The sequence below is a fragment of the Gopherus flavomarginatus genome, chromosome 1, assembly GCF_025201925.1.
Source record: "Gopherus flavomarginatus isolate rGopFla2 chromosome 1, rGopFla2.mat.asm, whole genome shotgun sequence".
NCBI lineage: Eukaryota > Metazoa > Chordata > Testudines > Testudinidae > Gopherus > Gopherus flavomarginatus.
This window is the reverse complement of record NC_066617.1, coordinates 336,064,699-336,089,674: the sequence shown is the minus strand read 5'-3', so window position 1 is coordinate 336,089,674 and position 24,976 is coordinate 336,064,699. Positions and strand designations below refer to the sequence as shown.

The following is a 24,976-nucleotide window of genomic DNA, read 5'->3' as shown; positions in this document are numbered from 1 at the left end:
ATGTTTTGCTATGATGGAGAAGATCAGCTGAGTTCCACTACCCTTTATGTAAAAGTCTGACTGAGCTGATCAGAAACCACCACATCAAATATGCTTTTCTATGACTATTTTGAACTAAGAGGACACTATCCAGTCCATTAGGATAATGATGTTTAACACCAGTTGAAAGGACCCTGGGGCTAACTGAGAGCAAATATGTGACACCTTTTACAAGATCAGCTGGAAATGCTCATGTGGACAGCTTTAGAGTGAAGAACATAATCTACCAAGTTATCACCACGCTCTGCTGCATGTAGGCTTCCTGAGAGCGTTCCTGTTCCACTACTCTCCAAGACCAACTCAGCTTAGTTTGAGATCATAGTAGTGTAAGGGGTTAGCTATGTGGGTAATGCACACAAGTTAAAGCACATTAAACCCCCATTTGGAAGCTCTAATTCAGAAGTTGTGTCCTTAGTTTGCTGTAACCCAATCTAAGGAAGAACAAGTTACAGTGTACTAAGGCCACTTTACTTCTGAATGAGAACATCCACATGAGGGTTTAATGTGCTTTCACTTGCCTACATTAGCCACGTGCAGGTTACAGTTTATCAAACTAGTTTTTGACACAGAATGGGAGGCTTGATACTGGTGCCTCCCTTTGAACACTGGCTGATCTTGAAGAATTCTAACCCTTCAAGCTATAAAGTGTTTGCGGGAGGCATGTTGGAACTGCTGTGCCAGGAGGAAGGAGTGGGTGTAGCAGGAAGACAATGGACCAGGGCAACATTCATGAGTAAAGGGGGAGGTGGTGTGAGAGGCAGCAGCGGGGGATGAAGAGAGGGAGAGAGTTCTGAGCCATTCACTCTGCCCCACCAAAGCTCCTCTTGGAGCCCGAAATAGAGAGAAACGCTTCCTTAGGGTCAGAGTAACTTTTTCTAAGCCATGTTATCCCAGTTACGTTGAGCTTCATTAGTATATTACTCTGCATGTAACAAATCACTTTGAATACTCAAAATGTTTGGGCTAAGGGATGGAGTTCGTGTGTGTCTGTGCACGCGCATTCCACGAGAGAGAGAGATTTATGCCAGGTAATGTGTGCTTGTGTGTGTGCATGTGCACATGTGTACTAGTATTAAATGCATCATTAATTTTCAGTGCTTAATGCCTGAACCTTAAGATATTTACAGTTACTAGTTTACTTCTGTTAACAGGTCCACGTGCATGTTGTACAGTATTTTCTTTTTGCGTTTTTCCTGATTAAATGGTACCCCACTAACTTATGGGCGAGGCCCTTCATTTTAGCTTTTTAGTTTGTTTACAGTTTCCTAGGAATTTATCAGTTCTTACTACAGAATTTTTAAAAAGGTTTAAAATCAGAGCAAAATCAGAGCAACTTAATAGTTTTCTGAGCAAATAGGGTAAATATTGGGGACAGAAGGACTGAAAAAAGCAATAAATAGAGATGGTGTCTTGGTACTGAGTGGCCCAGATTGCCAAGCCACCATCTCCCCATCCAGACTCAATCACCAATGTATGCATATGACATGCATGAATGTGTTTGTCTTCCATTACATTGCCTTAGTTTAACAGACTGCCTCGCATTTACACTTAGACTAATTTATTATTAACATAAAATTTTCTACCTAATGGAACATATTGGATTTTCATAATAAAATCAGTATTTTCATGGACTTTGGTAGTCCAAAATAAGAGTGAAAATTGGTTTAAAAAAAAAGGGCAAATAGCTTTTGTAAAACTAGGAATTTTTGGTTAAAAAGACGGAAGGCTTTCCTTCTGTGTAAAGTATGCATAATGCAGACTGTACGTATGTGTGCTATATATAATGTGCATGTCTGCAGTGTTGGGGAGCTCATGCTGTGGAGGAACAAACCCTACCTTTTAGAAATGTCCTGACTTTTGCATACTTGGTTTTCTGAACCTTAATGTTGAATTAATACTCACTTGAGTGAAGAAGTTTGATTTAGTATCATTTTGGACCCACTTTGAGCAGGTGTAAATGACTACACAAGCCAGTGGTGAATCAGGCTCTACATTTTCTGTGCAAAGAAAACATGTGCCAGACCCAGAGCAAGCTTGGGAGATGGGAGGAAGGAGAATCTATTTCCATGAGAATTCGGAAGGTATGGCATATGTTGCCAGAGGCAGTCACTTGTGTATCATCCAACCTAATTCAGTGATCATGCTGGAATGCCGCACTAGATTTTTATTTTTTTTTTAAGTGCTCAATCTTTGTTTCACATGGGTGTTAGGAATTTGTCAGTTCACTTTAAAATAAAAATCTAGCCCATTTCATCAGCAGTGTGCTTTCATTACAGGATTTCTGCAAGCAAGAATTCATTTTTATTAAAAAAATAATTGAAAACAAATTTCAGTAACTGTTCATACCATTCTCGTTGTAAAGAAGACTTCCACTATCAAAAGGTTAAGATGGACGAGTAGTGTAACGTTACAGGTATCTACCAAACAAAGATTTTCTTTTTTAATTTTAGGTTCATAATTATAATTAATGCTGTCTGCTTTATTAAAAACAGCCTCTGTCAAATGTGTTATGGTAAGTCACATATGCAGTATATTTGTCATTCTGTAGCAGTGTGATCCATTTTTAATAGCTGTACTTCGGTTGTTAATAATAAAAATAACCTAGGATTTATGTAGCTCTTTTCATCCGTAGATCTCAAAATGCTGTACAAAGGAGGTCAGTATCATTATCCACATTTTATAGACGGGAATAGCCATGTGCAGTACAAGCCATACACAAAGTTATAATGATGAACATAAATTGGAACAGGGGAAAAACAGCTCTGAGTCCAAACTCCTTGTTAATGATAAGCACGTTTCATCATTGAACCTAAAGGCAGTGACCAAATAACATGTCACGAATAGCAAGTTTTTGACACTTTATCCATTTCCAAGAATATTTGTTTTCCATGAAACCAGATTTTTACCAGTAATGAAAGATGGATTGTAATGTTTAAGCTCCAAGGGAATGAGTTAACTACAATCATACAGTTATTATAAAGGAGCTATGCTCTTTGTATGAGTGATTCTATACGTTGGAAATAAACATTTTGATTGAGCAGCTTGCTTGAAGTTAAATGGATCTTCTTTATGCAAAGAAGAGACGACCACTGTGGCCTACAGACATTACTGAAATAGGAGTATATTATAATCACGGAATTCACTGCACACCAATAGTAAGTGATTTTAATTTACAGCACAGATCACTGATCAAAAAGCACATTTTTTGTCTTACTCCATTTGGGTCCCATCCATCAGTGCTCTCGGATAAAACTTCAATTTACTCTGTAGGGAGTTCTGCCTTAGTAGGAATGAAGCAGAGCACTTTAGTGTTACTTCAGCTTCATCATGTATCTGTTGCTAAGTTATGCTTGTTTTCTTGTTTGAAGATAGTAACCTAATCCAGGATAGCAACAACCACAATGACTCATGGGGCATATGTGACTGCAGGAATACTGAAATGTCCAGCTTTAGAGGCTATTTTTGCAGGAGCAGAATTGAAGATTATGGATGAAGACATTGGCTGCCTTTGCGTGACACATTTTATTCTCTCCTTTCGCCTGATTTATACTTCTGACTGCTGCAGACTTTAACAATGTCTATGCATCTGCTTAATGATGGGATTTTTTTTTCCTGATTGCTGTTTTGTGTGCTCTCTTAATACTAAGAGCAAATCCTCACTACTTTTTTTAATGTGCAAGAACATTTTAGTGCTAGCAACTGGGGTATTCTCCATATCTGTGTATATTTGATTCAGATACCAGAGGGGACACATTTAGGCTATGTTTACACTACAGCTTATGCCTGCATAGTTTGTTGCTCAGGGGTGTGAATAAACCACTCACCCAAGGGACATAAATTACACCACCATAAGCGCTGGTGTGGACAGCGCTATGTCGACGGGAGAGATTTTGCCATTACATAGAGCATGTTCACCATATGTGGCACAGTTGCATCGGTGTATGTATAGACAAGCCCTTAGAAGTCTTCAGGCTTTGTGACTGAATCCAAAATACAGACTTCCTGTGGCATAAACACTAAGGGGGCACCTAGGCAAGTTAAGACAAATTAACTAATGATGTAAAGTCAAAGCACATTAGTTCAGGTGCCTTTAACCCTCATGTGGATACTCCTATTCAGATGTAAAGTAGCCTTCCTTTGTTTTAGCTTAATCCTCCTTCAAAGAGGATTAAATTAAACTAAAACAAGCGAAGCACCTACACAGGGGTTTAATGCACTTTTTATCTTCACACCTTTAGTTATTGTGGCTTAATTTTCCTTAGGGTATGTCTACACTTAAAATGCTACAGCAGCACAGCTATAGCCCTTCAGTGTAGACACTACATACACTGACATCGGCATAGATAAACCACCTCCCCCAGAGGAAACTGGGATTAGATCTACTTAACTAGGCTACTTTGAGGTGTGGATTTTTCACACCCCGAGTGACCTTGTTATGCCAATCTAATTTTCTGTTGTAGAGCAGACCTTAGCGTCTCCATGTAAATGTGCCCGTAGGGACTGATCTTTACCTCTTGTGAATTGATGCTGCTCTATAAATGCTGAGCCAGTTTCCACTGGTTGAGTATCTTACACAGTGGCCAGGTCTACATTACAAAGTTTTGTTGGCTTAGCTATGTTGGTCTGGAGTGTGTTTAAAAAACAAAAACCCTGGCTGACATAGCTATGCCTGCAAACCCCGAGTGCAAATGCAGCTATGCTGAGAGAATAGTGCTTCTGTTGGAATAGCTGTTGTCATGTGCGGACATGGTGTTACTGTGTCAACAGAAAACTCTTTCTAGCAGCGTAAGTCACATCTACATTAGGGGACTCTGCTTGTATAGCTATACTGCCAAAGCATATGAAGTGTAAACAAGGCTTTAGTATTTCAGTATAACTAATTTCAAGAACTTGATATATAAGCTTAACTTCGGGGTCTGTTGCCAAATGTGTAGGTTTTTTATAATCTGTTTTCCAAATATTCTTGGCACTTACGTAGCATTCATCCCATTACTTCCTTTATATAAAATTATAGTAGAATGAGAGACGTGGAACTTAACGGGTTGCTCTTCTTGAGCCCTTCTAACATAATACAATTGAAAACTAATGAGTCACTCTCCCAATTATCAGGACTATTTTTGTAATTAGACTGTTGCTTCCAAAATTAGGGCCTGATTCTCTGGAGTGCTGAGTGCTTCCTGCACTTCCCTCCACTCCTAGTGAAGTGAATGGGAGTTAAGAGCTCCACTCCTCAGGATCTGGCCCTTCAGATCCACAGCAATAAAAGGGCTACATGGATAATTTGCTCAGAGAATGTATTTCTTGGGTCTGAAGGTTTTTCTGCACATAATAGTCACAGTTCTGTGTCAATTGTTTTTAACTGCAGGCATGTTATTGTGTCTTTACTTATCCCCTCCTAACTAAACACAGCTAATAATAGTAATTGTGGAACACTTGCTGCCTTCACATAGTTCACTCTGTGTGTTGTATCCCTTTTTCCCCCAAACCTTTCTCTGTCTTACCTATTTAGACTGTAAGCTCTTTGGGGGCAGGGGCCATTTATTACCCTGTGTTTGTATAGTCCCCATCCTTGGTTGATCCTTAAGCAGCACCATAATAAATGCAATAACATACATTTTAGTAACAAAATTTTAACATGAATAAAATAGAATCCTCTTCAGAACTGCAGCGTTTCCAGACTTCTGTGACTTGTGGTTATTATAAACACTGCTGTATGGCTGCTCCCCATCTTCAAAGGGCTGAACAAACATTGGCCCTTCTTCAGGAATCATCCCTGTTCAGGACAGCCACTTAAAGGCCTGGTTAAAGGAAAATTCAGTGCTTTCCCTAATTAGGGCCATTCATTCTCATGCACCCCTGGGAATTAGGTATCAGCATTGTATTAATCAGTATTAATAGTCCTTTAACTTCCAGTCAAGATGAGAGGTTGAGTGACTGGCCGAAGGGGATAGAGTTTGTATTGGAGCGGGATATAGAATTAAGGAGTTGTGGCTCACTAGACTTTACAGTACTATAATCATTCTGAGGTCTGTACATCTCTTATTATATGGGCATAATTCCTGTTGACATTAGTAAGACTTATGCACACAGACTCATATATTAAGGGGAAAAAAACTTCATAGAAGTAAAATTCTTTTGAGGATTCTTTTCTGAGCTGATTCATGGTTTGGCTCTTTTTAGCTAGGTAAAACTGAAGGGCCTGATTCTGCAAACCTTACATGTATAAGTAATCTATTGCGGAATAGGACTCCATATGTATAAAAGGTTTGTCCTTCAGATATACAGTTAAGTGTCTTAATCATCTGTTTTGTTTTAGACAAATTCAGTTTCAAATTCTCACATTAAGGTTTCCTTTGACAGAATGTTTGTCCAGGTGTGCCTGTACTTCTACTGTAAATGTTTGTGGCGTTGTCTGAAATTTGTGGTGAGGAAATTAACGGGACGATGTGAATTACAAAGGATCTGTTACAATATCAAGCCTGGGGCTAGCAGAACTATGAAGATAGGTAAGTGTAAAATACCTGGTATTCCTCACATTCCTGTTCTTTGTCCATAAGTGTGCCCACGACACACGCACAGTGTATGTTGTTTGGCTTGAAAATGGACTGAGATAATTACATTTTTAAATAATTGTTTTCTTAACAGAGACATCACTGAGGGGTTCAAAAAATAAGGTGAGTGAACTTCTTTCTCCCATATACTTTTCCACTCAGCATTTCACAGCATGCCTCTTTCCAATTTGTAAAATGAAATTTAACAGTAGAGGAAAACATGTTTGTCACAGGGTACAACCCTCATCACCAGACTGGCGCTGCTGCCTCCTAGTCTTGCTGCAGATTAGCTCAAGGCCAATGCCCATGTCCGTGGTCTGCACACCAGCATTCTCTCTGCTGCTCCCTGCTGCACCCCCTCAGCTCCCAAAACTGCAGCATCCTCTTTGTGACTCAGCTCTCAGGCTATGCCATAATCTGTGTTTCCACCTTCCGAGGGATGGGAGGGGGTAACTGTCCAACAATCCAGCCATTTCCTTAGTGGGGAGGTGGGGATCCGGGCCCGCCTACTTCTCTGGGCCCCAGCCCAGGGACTCTAAATAGCAGCCTCCTGCTATACTCCTCTGTAACCTCTGTCAATGCTGCTGTGTTTCCGTGGGCCCCTTCCCCATAGCCCTAGCACCTTCTTCACCCTTACCTCAGGGCACTGCTCAGTACCAGCAGCCAGCCAGGAGTCCCTCGCCCTCCCTCAGTCCCTTCTGGGAGCTGCTCTGTCCAAGATGCTTAGTTCTCTCAGCCCTCCAGGGACACAGTCCTTACTCCCTGAGCTGCCAGCAGCAACTGACCCTGCAGCTCCCTTTTATCCCAGCCCCCTGGGCCCAGATTGGGTGCTCTTTGCAACTACTCTGACTGGTTGTGCTTCACACAGCCTCTCTGGGCTGCTCGGAGGACTCACGTCCCTTGCTCCTTCCGGGGCAGGGCATAATTAACCCCTTCTATGCCTGTGTGGGCTAGGCACCCCATCACAGTGTTCACTTGTCAAAATTAGCACACTAGTTTTCCCACCTCACAAAACCTATATAAAGACTGACACACTAGCATAAATAGCAGGCTCTCCTCATGAGAAGTCTGTGGCTAGAGTAGCAGGTGATTTTGCAAGATAAGGTTGAGTTGTTCAACAAAATTATATTGGGAAACTGTGTTTATACAATGCTTAGTACATTGTAGGCAGTAATGGAGACAAATAAGAAAAGAGAGAAAGGATGATCTTTGTGGTTAAGGCACTGGACTAAGACTTAAGAGTCCTTGGTTCAGTTCCTGATTTTGCCAAAGACTTCTTGTGTGACCAGGGGCAATTCATTGAATCACCCTGTGCCTCAGTTTTTCTATCTGTAAAAATGGGGTTATTACTTTTGTACCTTATGGTGATTGGGGGACAAGTAGAAGTACCTGGGCAGTGTGTTTTTTGTCCCTCACTTTCATGAATGTTCATAAAAATATTAAAAACAGCCTCTCAGTCTTTTCTCCTCAAACTGTAAAATTAGAATTCTATTATCTTAAATACATTGCACAAGTTAAAACGAAGAGCAGGAGAACATAAAAACTATATTTTTAAACTATACACTTCTGTCTGGGAAGGGAAAACCAGTGTCATTGGAAAGCATGTTATTTATATCTGCATTTTAAAAAATTTTTGCAAAATAAGCTAAATGGCATCTACTTTATACATATTACAGTGCCACTAATGGAAATGGATAGAATGGCTCTACATTTAGAAAATATGACCTATGAGGAAAGCTTGAAAGAATTAGGCATGTTCAGTCCAGAGAAGAGAAGACTGAGGGGGATATAATAAGTCTTCAGATATGTGAAAGGTTGTTATAAAGAAGACCAGTGATAAAATTTTCTCCAAATCCACCAGTGGTAGGACAGGAAATAATGGTCTTAGCCTGAAGCAAGGGAGACTTAGGTTAGGTGTTAGGAAAAACTTTCTAACTATAAGGATAGTTTTAAGCACAGAAAGAGGTTACCTAGGGAGACTGTGGAATGCCCATCCTTGGAGGATTTTAAGAACATCTTGGATGCTATCAGGGCTGGACTAGATGACCTCTTGAGGTTCCTTCCAGACCTATGTTTCTGTGATTCTGTTCTGCATACTGAATACCTGCATACGTGCAAGTGACAAATGAGGTTGCCAGAGCAAATTCTCAAAAGATTCAATCCATTTTGAACTTCTCTGAGTGCTTGCTAGATTTTGATCATTTGATGGTTCAGAGGTCCTTTCCTGTTAATTCACTCTAGAGATTGTGCATCTCTAATCTTTGTAGTGGGATCACTTGGAATACATGAAAAAAAAATTCTTGCTCAGTTGCTATATGCCCAGAATGTGTCAATTTACCTTACACAACACTCCAATATACTATGTACTTTGGTACTTTTATACCAAATGGAGGCCAGAAATGCAGATATATTTTTCTGAATTAGTGGTTTCAGTTTAGTTCCTATTAGACAAAAGTCCACAATACAAAACATCTTCACAGTTGGCAGCCGCCATAGAGATGTACAGGATTGAGTGAGCCTAGGAAAGCAACCTGGCCTCTCACTAGGAGGGAGGGTGATCAGAATCAAGGTGAGGTATTAAACACATTGGAAGGGCTGCTCAGAGTGTGTTCTGTGTGCAGATAGAAAGGTTGAGTTTCCCTGGCTGTCAATCTAGAAGTTCTCATGTGCATCATATTCCACCACAATGAGTATCCACTAAATGTCATCATACAGTAGTTAATTTATGTTAAAACATATTTCCAGCTGCTGCAAACTTCAGTAAGTGTTCATCCAGATGCCATTGAAAAAACTATAGATGACATCATGGAACTGAAAAAGATTAATCCAGATATAAATCCACAGTAAGTTTTTATTTCTTTATCAGAAAATTTGGAACTGTTGCTGTCTTTCCTGTGAATCAGGCGTTCATGCTTAGTTTTATTTCTCAGTGTGAATCTGCTCTGTGCTTCTTGTTCAAATAATGCTACTGAAAAATAAGTAATCTTTTATGGTGCCTATAATTTGCAACAGTCCTGTGCCTCTTTACTTGATTGTTTTCTGAATCTTGCTGTCTTTTTTTATAAACTGATATACAAACTATATAGTGGTCTCTCCCCCTGGGATGAAATGCAGCTGTAGTTGGTGTTCATGGCAATAAAAATGATGGCTTTTTAGCAATGCATAGCAACATTACAGAGCAGTTTAGTGCAGGGAAGAAAGAAGCATACCTTAAGCAATTCAAACAATATTCTTGTTTCTAACCAAAATTCTCCTTTAACTTACCCAAGTTGGAATTTTGACCGGGGCAACGTGATTAACTCTTTTTTAATTTAAATGCCACAAGATGTCATTCACCAAAAGTGTTCAGGACTTTGGTTTTATTTCTCATGCAAAAGATGGTATTTCAAAAAAGGAGTAACGATTTTCGGGTTACCTCGATGTTCTGGGTGTCCAACTTATGACACCCTACAGGGGCTTGATTTTGAAGAAAGTGACAAGAACCTCCTGAAAATTCTTTTCTTTAAGCCAAATATTGGATGCTTCCTGGAAGAGATACTGTAGTTAACCACACGTGGATGGACTCGATTCAGGAATCCCTGGGTGAAATCATGTGGTCTGTTATGCAGGTCATCTGTATAACTCAGATATAGCCTGCAGGTTATGCAGACTGGAGCATAACAATGGTCCTTTCTGAGTTGTAGATTACAGCTCTTGCAGTGACAGCGCAGCGATTTCAGCAGGTATTTACTTTACACCTTAGGCCTGGTCTACACTACGCGTTTAAACCGATTTTAGCAGCGTTAAACCGATTTAACGCTGCATCCGTCCACACAACGAGGCCCTTTATATCGATATAAAGGGCTCTTTAAACCGGTTTCTGTACTCCTCCCCGACGAGAGGAGTAGAGCTGAAATCGGTATTGCCGTGTCAGATTAGGTTTAGTGTGGCCGCAAATCGACGGTATTGGCCTCCGGGCGGTATCCCACAGTGCACCATTGTGACCATTCTGGACAGCAATCTGAACTCGGATGCAGTGGCCAGGTAGACAGGAAAAGCCCCACGAACTTTTGAATTTCATTTCCTGTTTGCCCAGCGTGGAGCTCTGATCAGCATGGGTGGCGATGCAGTCCCAAATCCAGAAAGAGCTCCAGCATGGACCGTGCGGGAGATACTGGATCTGACCGCTGTATGGGGAGACAAATCTGTTCCATCAGAGCTCCGTTCCAGAAGACGAAATGCCAAAGCATTTGAAAAAAATCTCCAGGCTATGATACAGAGTCCACAGCACAGTGCTGCGTGACAAGCGTAACGGAAAGCCAAAGGATCAAATGCACGCTCATGGAGGGAGGGAGGGGGTACTGAGGACTCCAGCTATCCCACAGTCCCCAGCAGTCTCCAAAAAGTATTTGCATTCTTGGCTGAGCTCCCAGTGCCTGTAGGGTCAAACATATTGTCTGGGGTGGTTCAAGGTATAGCTCGTTAATTTACCCCCACACACACAGCCGTGAAAGAAAAGGGAAAAAACGCGTTTCTTTACTTTTTTGAATGTCACCCTATGTCTGCTGCATGCTGCTGGTAGACGCGATGCTGCGGCAGTGAACAGCAGTATCCTCTCCCCTCCCCTCCCTGGTGGCAGGCGATACAATATGACTGCTATCCATCATCGTCATCAGCCCGTGAGTGCTCCTGGCTGACCTCAGGTGAGGTCAGCCGGGGGCGCCTGGGTAAAAATAGGAATGACTCCCGGTCATTCTCAGTAGATGGTACAGAACGGCTGGTAACCGTCTTCATCATAGCAACTTGGGCCTGAGCTCCATCAGCCCCCTCCCTTTCATGTGTAAAGAAAAGATTCTGTACTGCCTGGACTATCATAGCAGTGGGATGCTGGGCTCCTCTCCCCTGCACCGTTTAATGTCTTGCCTGGACTATCACAGCAGCTGGAGGCTGCCTTCCCCTCATTTTATCTCACTAACAAGTCAGTGTTTCTTATTCCTGCATTCTTTATTACTTCATCACACAAATGGGGGGACACTGCAACGGTAGCCCAGGAAGGTTGAGGGAACAGGGAAGCAACGGGTGGAGTTGTTGCAGGGGCACCCCCTACAATGGTATGTAGCTCATCATTTCTGCGGGATCTAACACGGAGTGGCTGTGCTCTCTGTTTCTCTGGTACACTGGTTCTCTAGTTCACTTGCACCATATTCTAGGCAGGACTGACTCTATTTTTCGATACCATAAAGGAGGGATTGACTCGGGGAGTCATTCCCATTTTTGTCTTTGTGTCCCCGGCCGACCTCAGCCAGGGGCACCCATGACAGCAGCAGACGGTACAGAACAACTGATAACCGTCATCTCATCGCCAATTTACAATGGCCTAGCAGATGGTACAGAACAACTGATAACCGTCTCTGCTATCTTGCAAAGGCAAATGAATGCTGCTGTGTAGCGCTACAGTACCGCATCTGTTAGCAACATCCAGTAGACATACGGTGACAGTTAAAAAAAGCTGAACAGGCTCCATGGTTGCCATGCTGTGGTGTCTGCCAGGGCAATCCAGGGAAAAAGGGCTCGAAATGATTGTCTGTCTGCCGTTGCTTTCCAGGAGGAAGGAATGAGTGATGACATTTACCCAGAATCACCCGTGACACTGTTTTTGCACCATCATGCATTGGGGTCTCAACCCAGAATTCCAGTGGGCAGGGGAGACTGCGGGAACTATGGGATAGCTACGGGATAGCTATCCACAGTGCAGCGCTCCAGAAATCGACGCTAGCCTCGGACCATGGGTGCACACCACCGAATTAATGTGCTTAGTGTGGCCGCGTGCACTCGACTTTATACAATCTGTTTTACGAAACCGGTTTATGTAAAATCAGAATAATCCCATAGTGTAGACATACCCTTAGGGTTCACTTGTTTGTGTTGTATGAAATCAGGATCTTTCTCTTTCTTCCTGTCAGCAGTTCAGTGTCTTGTTATCTCCCCCACTGAGTAAGTGTTTTACCCTCTGTGTGTACCCTCCATGCTTCTCAGCCCTGCCAGTTATAGCCATCACACTGTTTGAGACAGGCAGGTGTGAGCTTGCATTAATATATTATCTGCGGAGTCCTAGCTTGTATCTCTGTAGTCACCCCAGTGTTTGCACAGATGTAGTGTGTTGGTCAGTGCTTTAATCTGTTCTCAAAATGGCTCAGCATGTTCCAGTTTTGCTCAGTGCTATATGTACGTCTGCTTCCCAGAGTAAACAGGTACTTGTATGCCTTTCGAGTGTTCCCATATCCATTTTGAAAGCTCCTTTCTACTGTACAGTTACCTGCCTTTCTCCCCACCTCTCCCCTTCTTTCACTCTCTCTCACACACGGCCATACTGGGTCAGACCAAAGGTCCATTTAGCCCAGTATTCTGTCTTCGACAGTGGCCAATACCAGGTGCCCCAGAGGGAATGAACAGAACAGGGCAATCATGAAGTGATCCATCCCCTGTTGCCCATTCCCAGCTTCTGGCGAACATAGGCTAGAGACACCATCTCTGCCCATCCTGGCTGATAGCCATTGATGGACCTATCCTCCAGGAACTTATCTAGTTCTTTTTGAACCCTGTTATAGTCTTGGCCTTCACAACATCCCCTGGCAAAAAAGTTCCACATACTAACTCAGCGTTGTGTTAAAAAATCCTTCCTTTTGTTTAAACCTGCTGCTTATTAATTTCATTTGTTGACCCCTAGTTCTTGTGTTATGAAAAGGAGTAAATAAGACTTATTTACTTTCTCCTCACCAGTCATGATTTTATAAACCTCTATCATATCCTCCCTTAGTTATCTTTGTCAAGCTGAAAAGTCCCAGTCTTGTTAATCTCTCCTCATATGGAAGCTGTTCCATACCCCTAATCATTTTTGTTGCCCTTTTCTGAACCTTTTTTAATTCCAATACATCTTTTTTTGCGATAGGGTGACCACACCTGCATGCAGTATTCAAGATGTGCACGTACCATGGATTTATATAAAGGCCATATGATATTTTCTGTCTTATCTGTCCCTTTCCTAATGAGTGCTGACATTCTGTTAGCTTTTTTGACTGCTGCTGCACATTGAGTGGGTGTTTTCAGAGAACTATCCACAATGACTCCAAGATCCCCATCATTTTATCTGTATGGTTGAGATTGTTTTCTTCTCCTCTGCTTGGGTTGTTTATTAATAAGTAGACATCCCTTCATGTCCCAGACTGATTTGTGACTCTCCAACCAAATTAACGTTCTCTTTCCCCTGTCCCCATAGGGTACCTCTGAAGCCCCTAGCATAATTGTTAGGAAATAGGTCAGCCTCTGCATCAAAGCCTTAAAATCCTCAGTTCAGTAACTTCATCTATAGCAAAAATGATGTGTTGATGGATGCTATCTCATTTGCCACACCTTCTGTCTGTACCTGGTGAGAGCACATCTCAGGTATTGTGCAGTGCTCAGAACACATCAAGATCTTTCAGAGATACTGAGATGTTGGAGCAAAATGGTAAAGGGTCAGACAAGACTGCGTAAATACTACAAGAAAGAAAGGTTTGTCTTGATTAACTGCTGATACGATAGCCAAGCCAATTCAGGTAAATCACTTTTCTCACAGGTTTACTTTGATGGGATGGCTCAGTTGGAAATGGTGTTTGGTGGCAAAGACGCAACATGGTGTTGTAGGCTCTATGCTACTAGAGATGCCATCTTTCAGAAGAGATATAAAGTCAAGGTCCAGATGAACAGTGGTCAATCAAACCAGAGCTTCAGGGCTCCATCCTACAAAGCACTGAGCACTTCGATCCTGTCATAAACAGATAGTTAAGGGTTAATAGAACAGGAGTACTTCATGTCTCTTTTGACTGTAAAGGGTTAACAAGTTCAGTGAGCCTGGCTGTCACCTGACCAGAGGACCAATCAGGGGACAGGATACTTTCAAATCTTGAGGGAGGGAAGTCTGTGTGTGTGCTGTTAGTTTTTGGTGGTGGTTCTCTCTGGGCTCAGAGGGACCAGACGTGCAACCAGGTTTCTCTCCAATCTCTCCGATACAGGTTCTTATAAGTTCAGAATAGTGAGTACTAGGTAAATAAGTCGAGTTAGACTTACGTTTGTTTTCTTTATTTGCAAATGTGTATTTGACTGGGAGTTCAAATGTGTATTTGGCTGAAAGGATTTTAATTTTTACTTGTATACTTAGGCTGGGAGGGTATTCCCAGTGTCTATAGCTGAAAGACCCTGTAACATATTCCATCTTAAACTTACAAAGATAATTTGTACTGTTTTTTCTTTCTTTAATTAAAAGCTTTTCTTGTTTAAGAACCTGATTGTTTTTTTCTTCTGGTGAGACCCCAGGGGACTGGGTCTGGATCCACCAGGGAATTGGTGGGGACAAAGGAGGGAAGGAGGGGAGAGAGGTTATTTTCTCTCTGTGTTAGGATTACTGCCTCTCTCAGGGAGAGTCTGGGAGGGGGAGAGAGAAGGAGGGGGGAAGGTGGATTTTCCTCTGTTTCAAGATTCAAGGAGTTTGAATCACAGTGATCTTCCAGGGTAACCCAGGGAGGGGAAGCCTGGGAGAGGCAACAGTGAGGGAAAGGGTTTACTCTCCTTGTGTTAAGATCCAGAGGGTCTGGGTCTTGGGGTTCCCCGGGCAAGGTTTTGGGGGGACCAGAGTGTACCAGGTACTGGAATTCCTGGTTGGTGGCAGCGCTACAAGTACTAACCTGGTAATTGAGCTTAGAGGAATTCATGCTGGTACCCCATCTTTTGGACGCTAAGATTCAGAGTGGGGAATTATACCATGACAGGTCCCTATCTAGAAAAGCATTTAAGCACATTTTTAACTTTGCCCAGGGCTACTCACGTGCTTAACTTGAAGCATAGGCTAAAGTGATTTCCTGGATTTGGCAAAAATAACGAGGAGTCCTTGTAGCACCTTAGAGACTAACAAATTTATGTGAGTATAAGCTTTTGTGGGCTAAAACCCACTTCATCAGATGCATGGAGTGGAAAATACAGTAGGGAGGTATAAATACACAGCATATGAAAAGATAGGAGTTGCCTTACCAAGTGGGGGGGTCAGTGCTAACGAGCCAATTCAGTTAAGGTGGAAGCAGCCTATTCTCAACAGTTGACGAGGGGGTGAATAGCAAGGGAAGGAAAATCACTTGTGTAGTGCTAATGAGGCCAGTGCAATCAAAGTGGCCCCTTTCAAACAGTTGACAAGAAGGTGTGAGTATCAGCAGATGCAAATTAGTTTTTGTAGTGACTCATCCACTCCCAGTCTTTATTCAGGCCTAATTTGGTGGTGTCCAGTTTGCAAATTAATTCCAATTCTGCAGTTTCTCGTTGAAGTCTATTTTTGAAGTTTTTTTTGTTGAAGAATGGCCACTTTTAAGTCTGTTGAGTGTCCAGGGAGACTGAAGTTCTCCTACAGGTTTTTGCAGGGCTTTGGAGCAGATCCCGGAGCTGGAGTGTGGAGCAGGGGAGCTGCAGGTTTTTGCCTGGAGCTGGAGTGGAGCCAGAACACAGCTCCAAAGCCTTGGGGTTTTGAATGTTATAAGTCTGATTTGTGTCCATTTATTCTTTTGCGTAGAGACTGTCAGGTTGGCCAAGGTACATGGCAGAGGGGCATTGCTGGCACATGATGGCATATAGAACATTGGTAGATGTGCAGATGAACAAGCCCCTGATGGTGTGGCTGATGTGGTTAGGTCCTATGATGGTGTCCCTTGAATAGATATGGGGACGAAGTTGGCACTAGGGTTTGTTGCAGGGATTGGTTCCTGGGTTAGTGTTTTTGTTGTGTGATGTGTAGTTGCTGGTGAGTATTTGATTCAGGTTGGGGCTGTCTGTAAGCGAGGACTGGTCTGTCTCCCCAAGTCTGTGAGAGTTAGGGATCATCCTTCAGAATAGGTTGTAGATCCTTGATGATGCACTGGTGATGTTCTGTTACTTTTTTTGTTGGGCCTGGGTACTCTTCTGGCTCTGTCAATCTGTTTCTTCACTTCAGCAGGTAGGTATTGTAGTTTTAAGAACACTTGATAAAGATCCTCTAGGTGTTAGGCTCCAATCCCTCAGACAGAGACAGTCTTAGAGCTTGGCTGTAGACAATGGATTGTGTGATGTGGTCTGGATGAAAGCTGAGTATGCTCCACACTCTGCAGGTCTGAGCCCTTAGTGAACACAATTTTTCTAACTCTTGATTAAATATCTCCAACAGCAGGCATATTTTATAGAGGAGTGTATGAGTACGTATGTACTGTGTGTGTGTTAGGTAGTAAGGACTATAGTTAAGGTTGCCAAACGCTTTCTGTTATAAGACCTTGTTTTTAGTTTCTTATAAATTTGTCAAATTTTGACCATTTGGGCTGAAAATTTACATGCCAGCTATATACCTCGGGTTGAATTTTTTGGGGAAATTTCAGGAAAAATTGTTCAGCCATTTCTCCAAATGAGATGAGGAAAAATATTGTTCTGTCCATGTTTAAAAAAAAAAAAATCTAAAAACTGCATCACTGAGAAGCTCTAGTGTCCCAATGCTTTGGAGCAAGGACTTGTCCTAGCACTTGAGATATACGCCTTTTACCATCTCTGTAAAAATTTGTTCAAATTTGGCCAAGTTTGCACATCTGAAAATCTGTTTCTACATTTACTCAGTAGAGACTTGTTAGAATTTGGTGGCAAAGTTTTCCAAAGATTCCATCTCTGCTGTGTATACTCAGGGCCGGAGCTACCATTTAGGCAACCTAGGCAATCGCCTAGGGCGCCAGAATAAATGGTGGACACCATTTTGCCAGAGGGGGCTGCAGGCGGCTCCAGTGGAGCTGCCACAGTGGTGCCTGCGGAGGGTCCGGTGCTCCGCGGCTCCGGTGGAGCTGCCGCAGTTGTGCCTGCGGATGGTCGGCTGCTCGCGCAGCTCCGGTGGACCTCCCGCAGGCACGACTGCGGCAGCTCCACCGGAGCCGCGGAGCACCGGACCCTGCACAGGCACCACTGCGACAGCTCCACCGGAGCCGCGGACCAGCGCGCGGGGCGGTGAAATTCCCGTCCGCCTAGGGCGCTCAAACCCCTAGCGCCGGTCCTGTGTGTACTCCATCCCAGGGCTGCAGAGGTGAATGGGACTTTTCCTGCAATTGCTGTTCCTGCTAGCTAGGGGTTACTGGTGCCAAGAAAAGGAATTTAAGAGAAGAAAGATTCCTGGTCCTTTGCCCTCAGTGCTCCCTCAGCTTTTACCCTATCAGCAAGGATGAGAAAGAGGAAAGAGCCTGATTGGAATGCAGAGGTGTGAGGAGCGAGTCCTGGGGCGGAGGTGGTGGTGTGTGTGTATCAGGGAATGGAAAGATGAGGGGGAAGACTGGAAAAAGGGGCTGAGGGGATGGAGAGGAGATTTTGTATATATAGTGGTGGATTCTCATCACTGACAATTTTTAAATCAAGATTGGCATTTTTTTTAAAGGTATGCTCTAGTTCAAACACAAATTATTTTGGAGCAGTTCTATGGCCTGTGTTATACCAGAGTTCAGACTAGATAACCATTATGGTCCCTTCTGACCTTGGAATCTATCCATACATCTATGTATAGATAGATATAGTGTGTGTATACTACAGGCAAATTTAAAAAGTATGTGTCCATATGATTGTATAAATATAATTTAAAAAAAAAGTAATTCTAATTTGAATAATTACTCGGTTTCAGTTGCCAGTGGTGGTATTCTTTCCCTGCTCTAAACTGTGATGTATCATTGCTGTAGTTAAGCCCCGTTATGGCAGCATTTTAGAATGAGGTGAAAGCATTTATATATAGTTTACTAAAGCACATTTTCATTCTTTGGATTGGAAGGTACTATAAAAATGAAGCATATAAACACCAAAGAAGGAGGAGACTTGTTTAGGGTAGACCAAGAGTGTATAACTAGGAGTCATAGTATGAAACTGAGGCAAGGAAAAATATCCTAATGAATAACAGTTCCACTCAGTGGAATAGTCTTCAAAGATAAGAAGTGGAAGTTTTTATGTTCAAGTCATTTAATACTACAATAGATTAAACGAAGTACTGAACAGGACAGTCTTGCATTTTTAGAGAAATGGACCTAATAGATCTTATCATCTCTGATATCTTTGATTTAGTGACATGCAAACGGCACTGAAATTAAGGGGATTGTGCTTTCCTTACTCATGTTAGGGATTGTACTAATTTGAGATTTTATGGAAATGTCTTTTAAATATTCATAGCGTGTTTCCATATGCAATACGAAAGGTATTGGTATTCAATAACATTAGTATATAATTGCATTTAATAATATGCTGTAGACTGTCCAACCTAACACTTGAATAAATTGCTGCAATTTAAAGCAGTAGAAGCCTAGTGACTTTTAAATGGTGCATAAAAATCCTAAAATGTTTTAACTTACAGTAGAGTGAAAACAGAACCATTATAGCAGTTCTCAGCATGTGAGGCAAAAAATGACGACCTAAGGGCAGATCCCATAAAGGCTGCATAAGACGCATTAGTTCAGGCTTTTTGCTCTATTGTGTGGGCTTTTGTGACATGGAAACAAAACATAGTTTTAATGATTAATTCAATGTGAATTTTTTAGTTCATTGCTGTCTCAGAGCTTTTTTTGAGAAGCTGTGGTTTGCGTGAAGGGAAAGATCTGATGCAGTCCTTTTTAGCAGGCATCCACACAGCTGCTGTATACAGTCAGAATGGGATGTTAACAAATGTGAGAGATTTCACTGCTGTTCTTGGGGGAGAGGGGGCGTGATATTAACTTACAAAGAAAGTCCAAATACTAAAGAGAGCTAGTAAATGGCAAAATTGTGCCATGTACAAGATCTCTTTAAATAGGGTGACCATCCGTCCCGTTTTTAAAGGGACATTTCCGTTTTTGAGGACTTATTCTTATATAGGTGCCTATTACCCCTCATCCCCTGTCCTGTTTTTTCACAGTTGCTATGTGGTAACCCTATCTTTAAATGTAGTTTTTCTAGTAAGAAGAATTGACCCCATTAAAATTCTTCCTCCATAATTAAACTTATTAAACCTTTTGATTCATTGAGGATATTCATATAATTTAAGGTTTCAGTGGTAGCCATGTTAAATGGTAGTCTGTATCAGCAAAAAAATGAGGCGTCCTTGTGGCACCTTAGAGACTAACAAATTTATTAGGGCATAAGCGGGTTCTAGCCCATGAAAGCTTATGCCCAAATATATAAATTAAGTGTCTGTGTACAGTATAGTACCCTACCTCATTGTTTGACTTCTGTTTGCTTAGGTTAGGAGTATCTCTTCAGGCCTGTCTCCTACAGATTGTAGGGTACAGAAATCTGGTTGCAGAGGTTGAAAAGCTGCGCAGAGAGCCATATGATTCAGAGAATCCCCAACATGAAGAGATGCTTCTAAAGGTGAGTGCTGAAATCACTTTGACATAGAACACTTGCTTCCTGGTGATTCCACATGCCCTATTTGTAGAAGTGTCATACACAGTTTCCACAGGTACTTCTTAACTTCCTCCATGGTCTCTTAAAATGGCATGTTTCAGCAGTGTTCATCAACACAGGTTGTAAGCTGCTAGACATGCAGCTACCCTGCACTTATTTATGAACACTATCATGGATTTACAGGCTCTGTGCTATGCCCCAGCCTTTAAACAGTCAGACCTTCAGGGGCTCACACTTTTCCAGAAGGGCTGGCCACTTGCCCTCAACTCCTCTGTGACTGGCCTTTGGGATCCAACAATCCCTGTTTCTTGGCATGAGCTCATAACTGTGAATCCAATTGAGGTAGACTCCTGTTCAGAGATTTTCTACGCCCTTTGGGGATCAGTGCCCATCAGTAAGTAGAACCAGCAGCAACAGGAAATCTTTTCCAAAGCCGAGTAGGTTTTAATAGTCAGCTGGAATACAATGTTGGGAAGTCCTTAGGTTAGCAGAGAGAACGAAAGGTTAAGACAGGATTCATATTGGCTAAAGTCAGGGCTCCATTAGGCCAGCTTGTTCTGGAATCCATTTTAGCACTCTCACACTGTCCCTTTGTCTCTCAGTCCCAAGTGAAAGCGCCTGTATGTCCGAGAACCCTGTACTTGTCACAGGCCCCTGACACCTTCACCAACAAATCATCAAGTATAAACTCCTGGGGCACTATAACAACCTTAACATGGAGTCACAGACTGTCATCTTGTGTACTCCAATCTGTCTTGCCACCCAGGTAGGCTTCCCTTTGTGACAGAGATGGTACCTTACATCATGACTCACAGCAATATTCAGGCTACTTCCAGTCCCAAAGGACCAGCCACTTTTTCCCCAGGTCAAATGCACCTTAGATATCACACCAGAGACAACGCTTGTAGTCAGTCCTACAATAAACTATGTACAGATTTAATGAAAAGAAAAGGAAATTAGAGAGTTACTTGCAAGGTTAAAGTTGATAAACATACAATGACAAATGAGTTCCAATCGTAAGTTTCAAAAAAAGTAATAGAAACTTCTATAATAAGCAGCAAAGAGTCCTGTGGCACCTTATAGACTAACAGATGTATTGGAGCATGAGCTTTCTCTATAATAAGCAAGTTCTATATGTCCTTTAGGGATAATCCAGGGTAAGCACTAGGGATCTTTTGCTTATGCCTAATAATCCTTGCTCCCTAGAGTCCTAGCAGCATAAACACACAGTTCCTCCTTGTTAGAGGTTTTTATTCCTTTTCCCTCCTTCTGCTCTGAGCGGCAAACTTGGCTGATGGGAGGAATCCACTTGCAAGACTCATCTTCATGAGGGAGAGAGAGTAAACAACGAAGTCTTTTGTCCTCTTTAATGTTCCACTGTAACCCTTCTGGTGTCAATGGACCTTCCTCCTTGGGAAGGACATAACATCGTCTGTTGGAGACCAGCATTTCACACTGCAGTAGAACCTCAGAGTTATGAACACTTCAGGGATGGAGGTTGTTTGTAACTCTGGATTATTTGTAATTCTGAACAAAATGTTATGGTGGTTCTTTCAAAAGTCCATAACTGAACGTTGACTTAATATAGCTTTGAAACTTTTCTTTGCTGAAATAAAATGCTTCTTTTAACCGTCTTAATTTAAATGAAACAAGCACCGAAACAGTTTCCTTACATGGTCGCATTTTTTTCAACTTTTCCTTTTTTATTTTTTGGTAGTTTAACACAGTACTGTGCTATTCCGTGTTTGCTTTTTATTGTGTACTTCTGCTTCCAGATGAGGTGTGTAGTTCACCAGTCAGTTCATAACTCTGAGCTTCTACTGTAGTTAATGTCTCTCTCCTGTCTGGTGATCTACACAGTTAGAGGCTGACAGTGCAAACACTTACAATGTGGGATACAGATGTTATAAGTGAGATTAGTGCATGCAGCAACTCACAAGCATTCAGTAAAGTCTGAACACATACTTGTAATTCTCACACCTATTTTAACAGTACTAACACCCAGGTGAGCCAGACTGATTTCAGCTGTGTGTTTGTCAGTACTCAGTGGAGGCCAAGGGACCTTGGCATGGCCTGGCACCAGGTCTGTCAGTGTCAGACCTTTGTTCTAGGAGAAGCATTTTAACTCCTCTGCTCCCAGAGGGTAAGAATGCAAAGTTTGATGGGAGAGACGCATGTTCACAAAAATCATGCCAAAAATTCCTACTTTTGTCACCAACACAAAGCCTAGAAATATGTTCTGCCATTTGGACGCGCCCACAGATGTCTGTCGCTTACCTGACTGACTGTCCCACGCTCTTGCTGCCTTTGGCAATAGAACTGAGCTGTCATTTTTGTAGTGAAGGAATGTCTGAACGTTTCCTTCAAGCAAAGAACCAAGTTTGTTTTTCTCCAACATTAGGCAAAGTAAATTCTCTTGTTTCTGAATGTGTTGACTTCTTACACCAGAAGCAGACCTCCAGCTATGATTATTTCAAAATCAGGTGTGTGGGGGTTGAATATATATTAAAAACTCATATATAATAATACACAATTAAAGTAATATTGCAGTCAGTCAACTCTGGTTTCCAGGTTATATAGAGCCAAAACTGACTAGTCTAGTGAGTTTTCAGTGTTGCTCTTCAGAATCATTGTTGACAGCAGTGAAACTGATAGGAATCAGATCAGAATCACTATGCAATTCTTTGGGGACAGCCCTGTGCTTAAGTAGAAGCAGGCACTCGCCTTATTCACTAAAGAACAGGGCTCAAAAACAGAAGCTGTGGGATGGGATAGGGTAGCAGAGACACCTTCCTTGTAGCAGCCAGAGCTGAAGGAGTAGAGTAATGGGGAAAGTATCTGTTGCCATAATGATTCAGCCCAATGCTTCATGTAGTCCAGTATCCTGTCTCTGAAAATGGCCAGGACCAGATGCTTCAGAGAAGGTACAAGAAGCTCTGCAATTTTACTGGCGAGGGGATAACCTGCCCCCAAGGAAAAATTTCCTCCTAACACACCTATTTCACCCAGCAAATTCCTGAAATAGAGCTCTTCTCATCATGAATAAACTTGAACAGTCTTTGAAAAACAAACATTTGATTGTTTTATTAAAAGTTATAATTGGTATCTCTGAATAGCACCATCATCATCTGCAACATCATTTGTAACTTTGCAGAATAATAGCCTAGGGAGAGTCATTTCAAGGAGTCACTTGGGAGTCATTGAAATCCATGGGAGGTAAGTGCCTAAGTGCTTTAGAAAATCCCATTAAGCACTTAACTGCATCTTTAAGTCCCTAAACAATTTTAAAAACCTGGCCTCCCCCAAGTGCCTGAATCTCTTTGGCTCCTAAATCATATAGATGCTTTTGAAAATTTTTTCTCCTAAATTAGAACTAAAGCCAGATGGAAACTGATTGTAATAAGAAAAATATTTGTGCAAATTTCATTTTAAACAGTAAAGTTCTTCCTGTTTTTAAAATAAGGACATTGATGTCCAGTCTCCACTATTTGCCTCCCATACCATTTATCAAGCATCAGTTTGCAGCATGCTTTCAACATAAGAGTTAGTGAATACCAAATAGCGGTCTGTCTGGGGCTTCGATTTGTTTTCAGTTCACATCAGGGAAGATTAGGTTGATTCCTCCTCATTGTTTCTAGACATTCTGATTAAATGATCTCTCCAGTGGGAAATTCTCCTAGTTCTTAATGGTTATTATTTATTCATGTTACCAGAAGGACATTTTGTGAGATAAGGTAAAGATCTATCCAATGTGATTGAACTAGCGAAGAATAATATTGATGCAGTGAATACAGTTGCTGGCTGTATAAGCAAGAATTAGGAAATGTGCTTAAAATATTACATGCTGTTGCATACCATGATAAAACAGGAAATGTTAATAAAGATAAAGCTTATTTTTTTTAAAAGTTGAACAAATGGTTTTATAAAGTTTTAAAAATTAAACTGCATTTTGAATTCTAGAATGTGAAGTTTCTGTAATATTATAAATTATGAGTTCTGGAGTTTCATTTCCCCTCCTAGTATTTAATGATTTTTTGCACTTCAAGAATGCTTTTTCATACGAGTGCTCCTTGAGACATTGGTCAAGAATATCTGAGTGAGCTGATGATACAGTGATAGTAGATTTTAGATTAACAACAATTGTCTTATTCACATCAGAATGAGAAAATGTATTGTTTTACACCATGGTACATAAATATGTACATTGTGTGCCTCTTATTTGAATAATCCTGCCAATTTAAGCATATTATTGGGTGTCCATCATTGTGGCATCTAGGCATGGTATTCACTGTGGATGTAGTTTCATAAACGGCTTTAAAATGGCGATTGTAAAAAGATATGTAGGAGCAAAGGCATCTAAAATGCCTATGAAAATGACACATCTCTCTGACTATCTATTCCCACAACTAGATACTGTGGACCAATGAAACTTGGTTGATTTACACCAGTTTGTTCAATCATGGTAACTTTTTTCTTTTGTTGTTTTTATGTGAGCTCAGTGAAGGCCTCGTCCCTGAATTAAGTATGAAGGTGAACTATGCCATTCCTGTTTAGGTTTTTCTCTCTTATAGTTTCAGTGCAGTGTTAGCCAAGTCACCACTCTAAATTCCTGATAATTCTAGACTATTGCAAAAGATGTATCAGAAAAGATTGCTGCAGAGCCTCATGGAACTGAGAAGGTTGATTGCCTGCTGGCATGTCAGTTATTTACAACAAAATGCTAACGTATTTCTGATTCTGCTTATGGAGGCAGTTTCTATTTCGATGCCTAAAGTATAAAGAAACGAGTGCTTGTGAGGGTTTGTACAACTCTTGTATAATGTCAGAGGGGGTTTCCTAGGGTAGTATTTGAATTGTTTGCAGTATTAAAGAAAAATTTTTAGAGGCTGGTACCTGGCCACAGGCTCTTGTTGCTGAATGCTATGCATAGTGATGCACTTAGGTTGCATGGAGAATTTCATAAAAAT

The 24,976-nt window shown here is 41.6% G+C and overlaps 1 protein-coding gene across 5 annotated transcripts in view; it reads left to right on the top strand.

Moving 5' to 3' along the window:
* Window positions 1-24,976, top strand: part of ELMOD1 (ELMO domain containing 1) — a 66,198-nt gene that overhangs the window by 23,753 nt on the left and 17,469 nt on the right. For 4 of the 5 annotated variants that reach the window (XM_050928228.1, XM_050928233.1, XM_050928220.1 and 1 more), the window contains exons 3-6: window positions 6,400-6,545; window positions 6,685-6,713; window positions 9,336-9,433; window positions 19,844-19,973. In XM_050928228.1, coding sequence (XP_050784185.1) covers window positions 6,400-6,545; window positions 6,685-6,713; window positions 9,336-9,433; window positions 19,844-19,973 — 403 coding nt within the window. Of the gene's footprint in view, window positions 1-2,315; window positions 2,453-6,399; window positions 6,546-6,684; window positions 6,714-9,335; window positions 9,434-19,843; window positions 19,974-24,976 lie in introns of those variants that run through there. The other variant, XM_050928239.1, reaches the window with a different exon arrangement.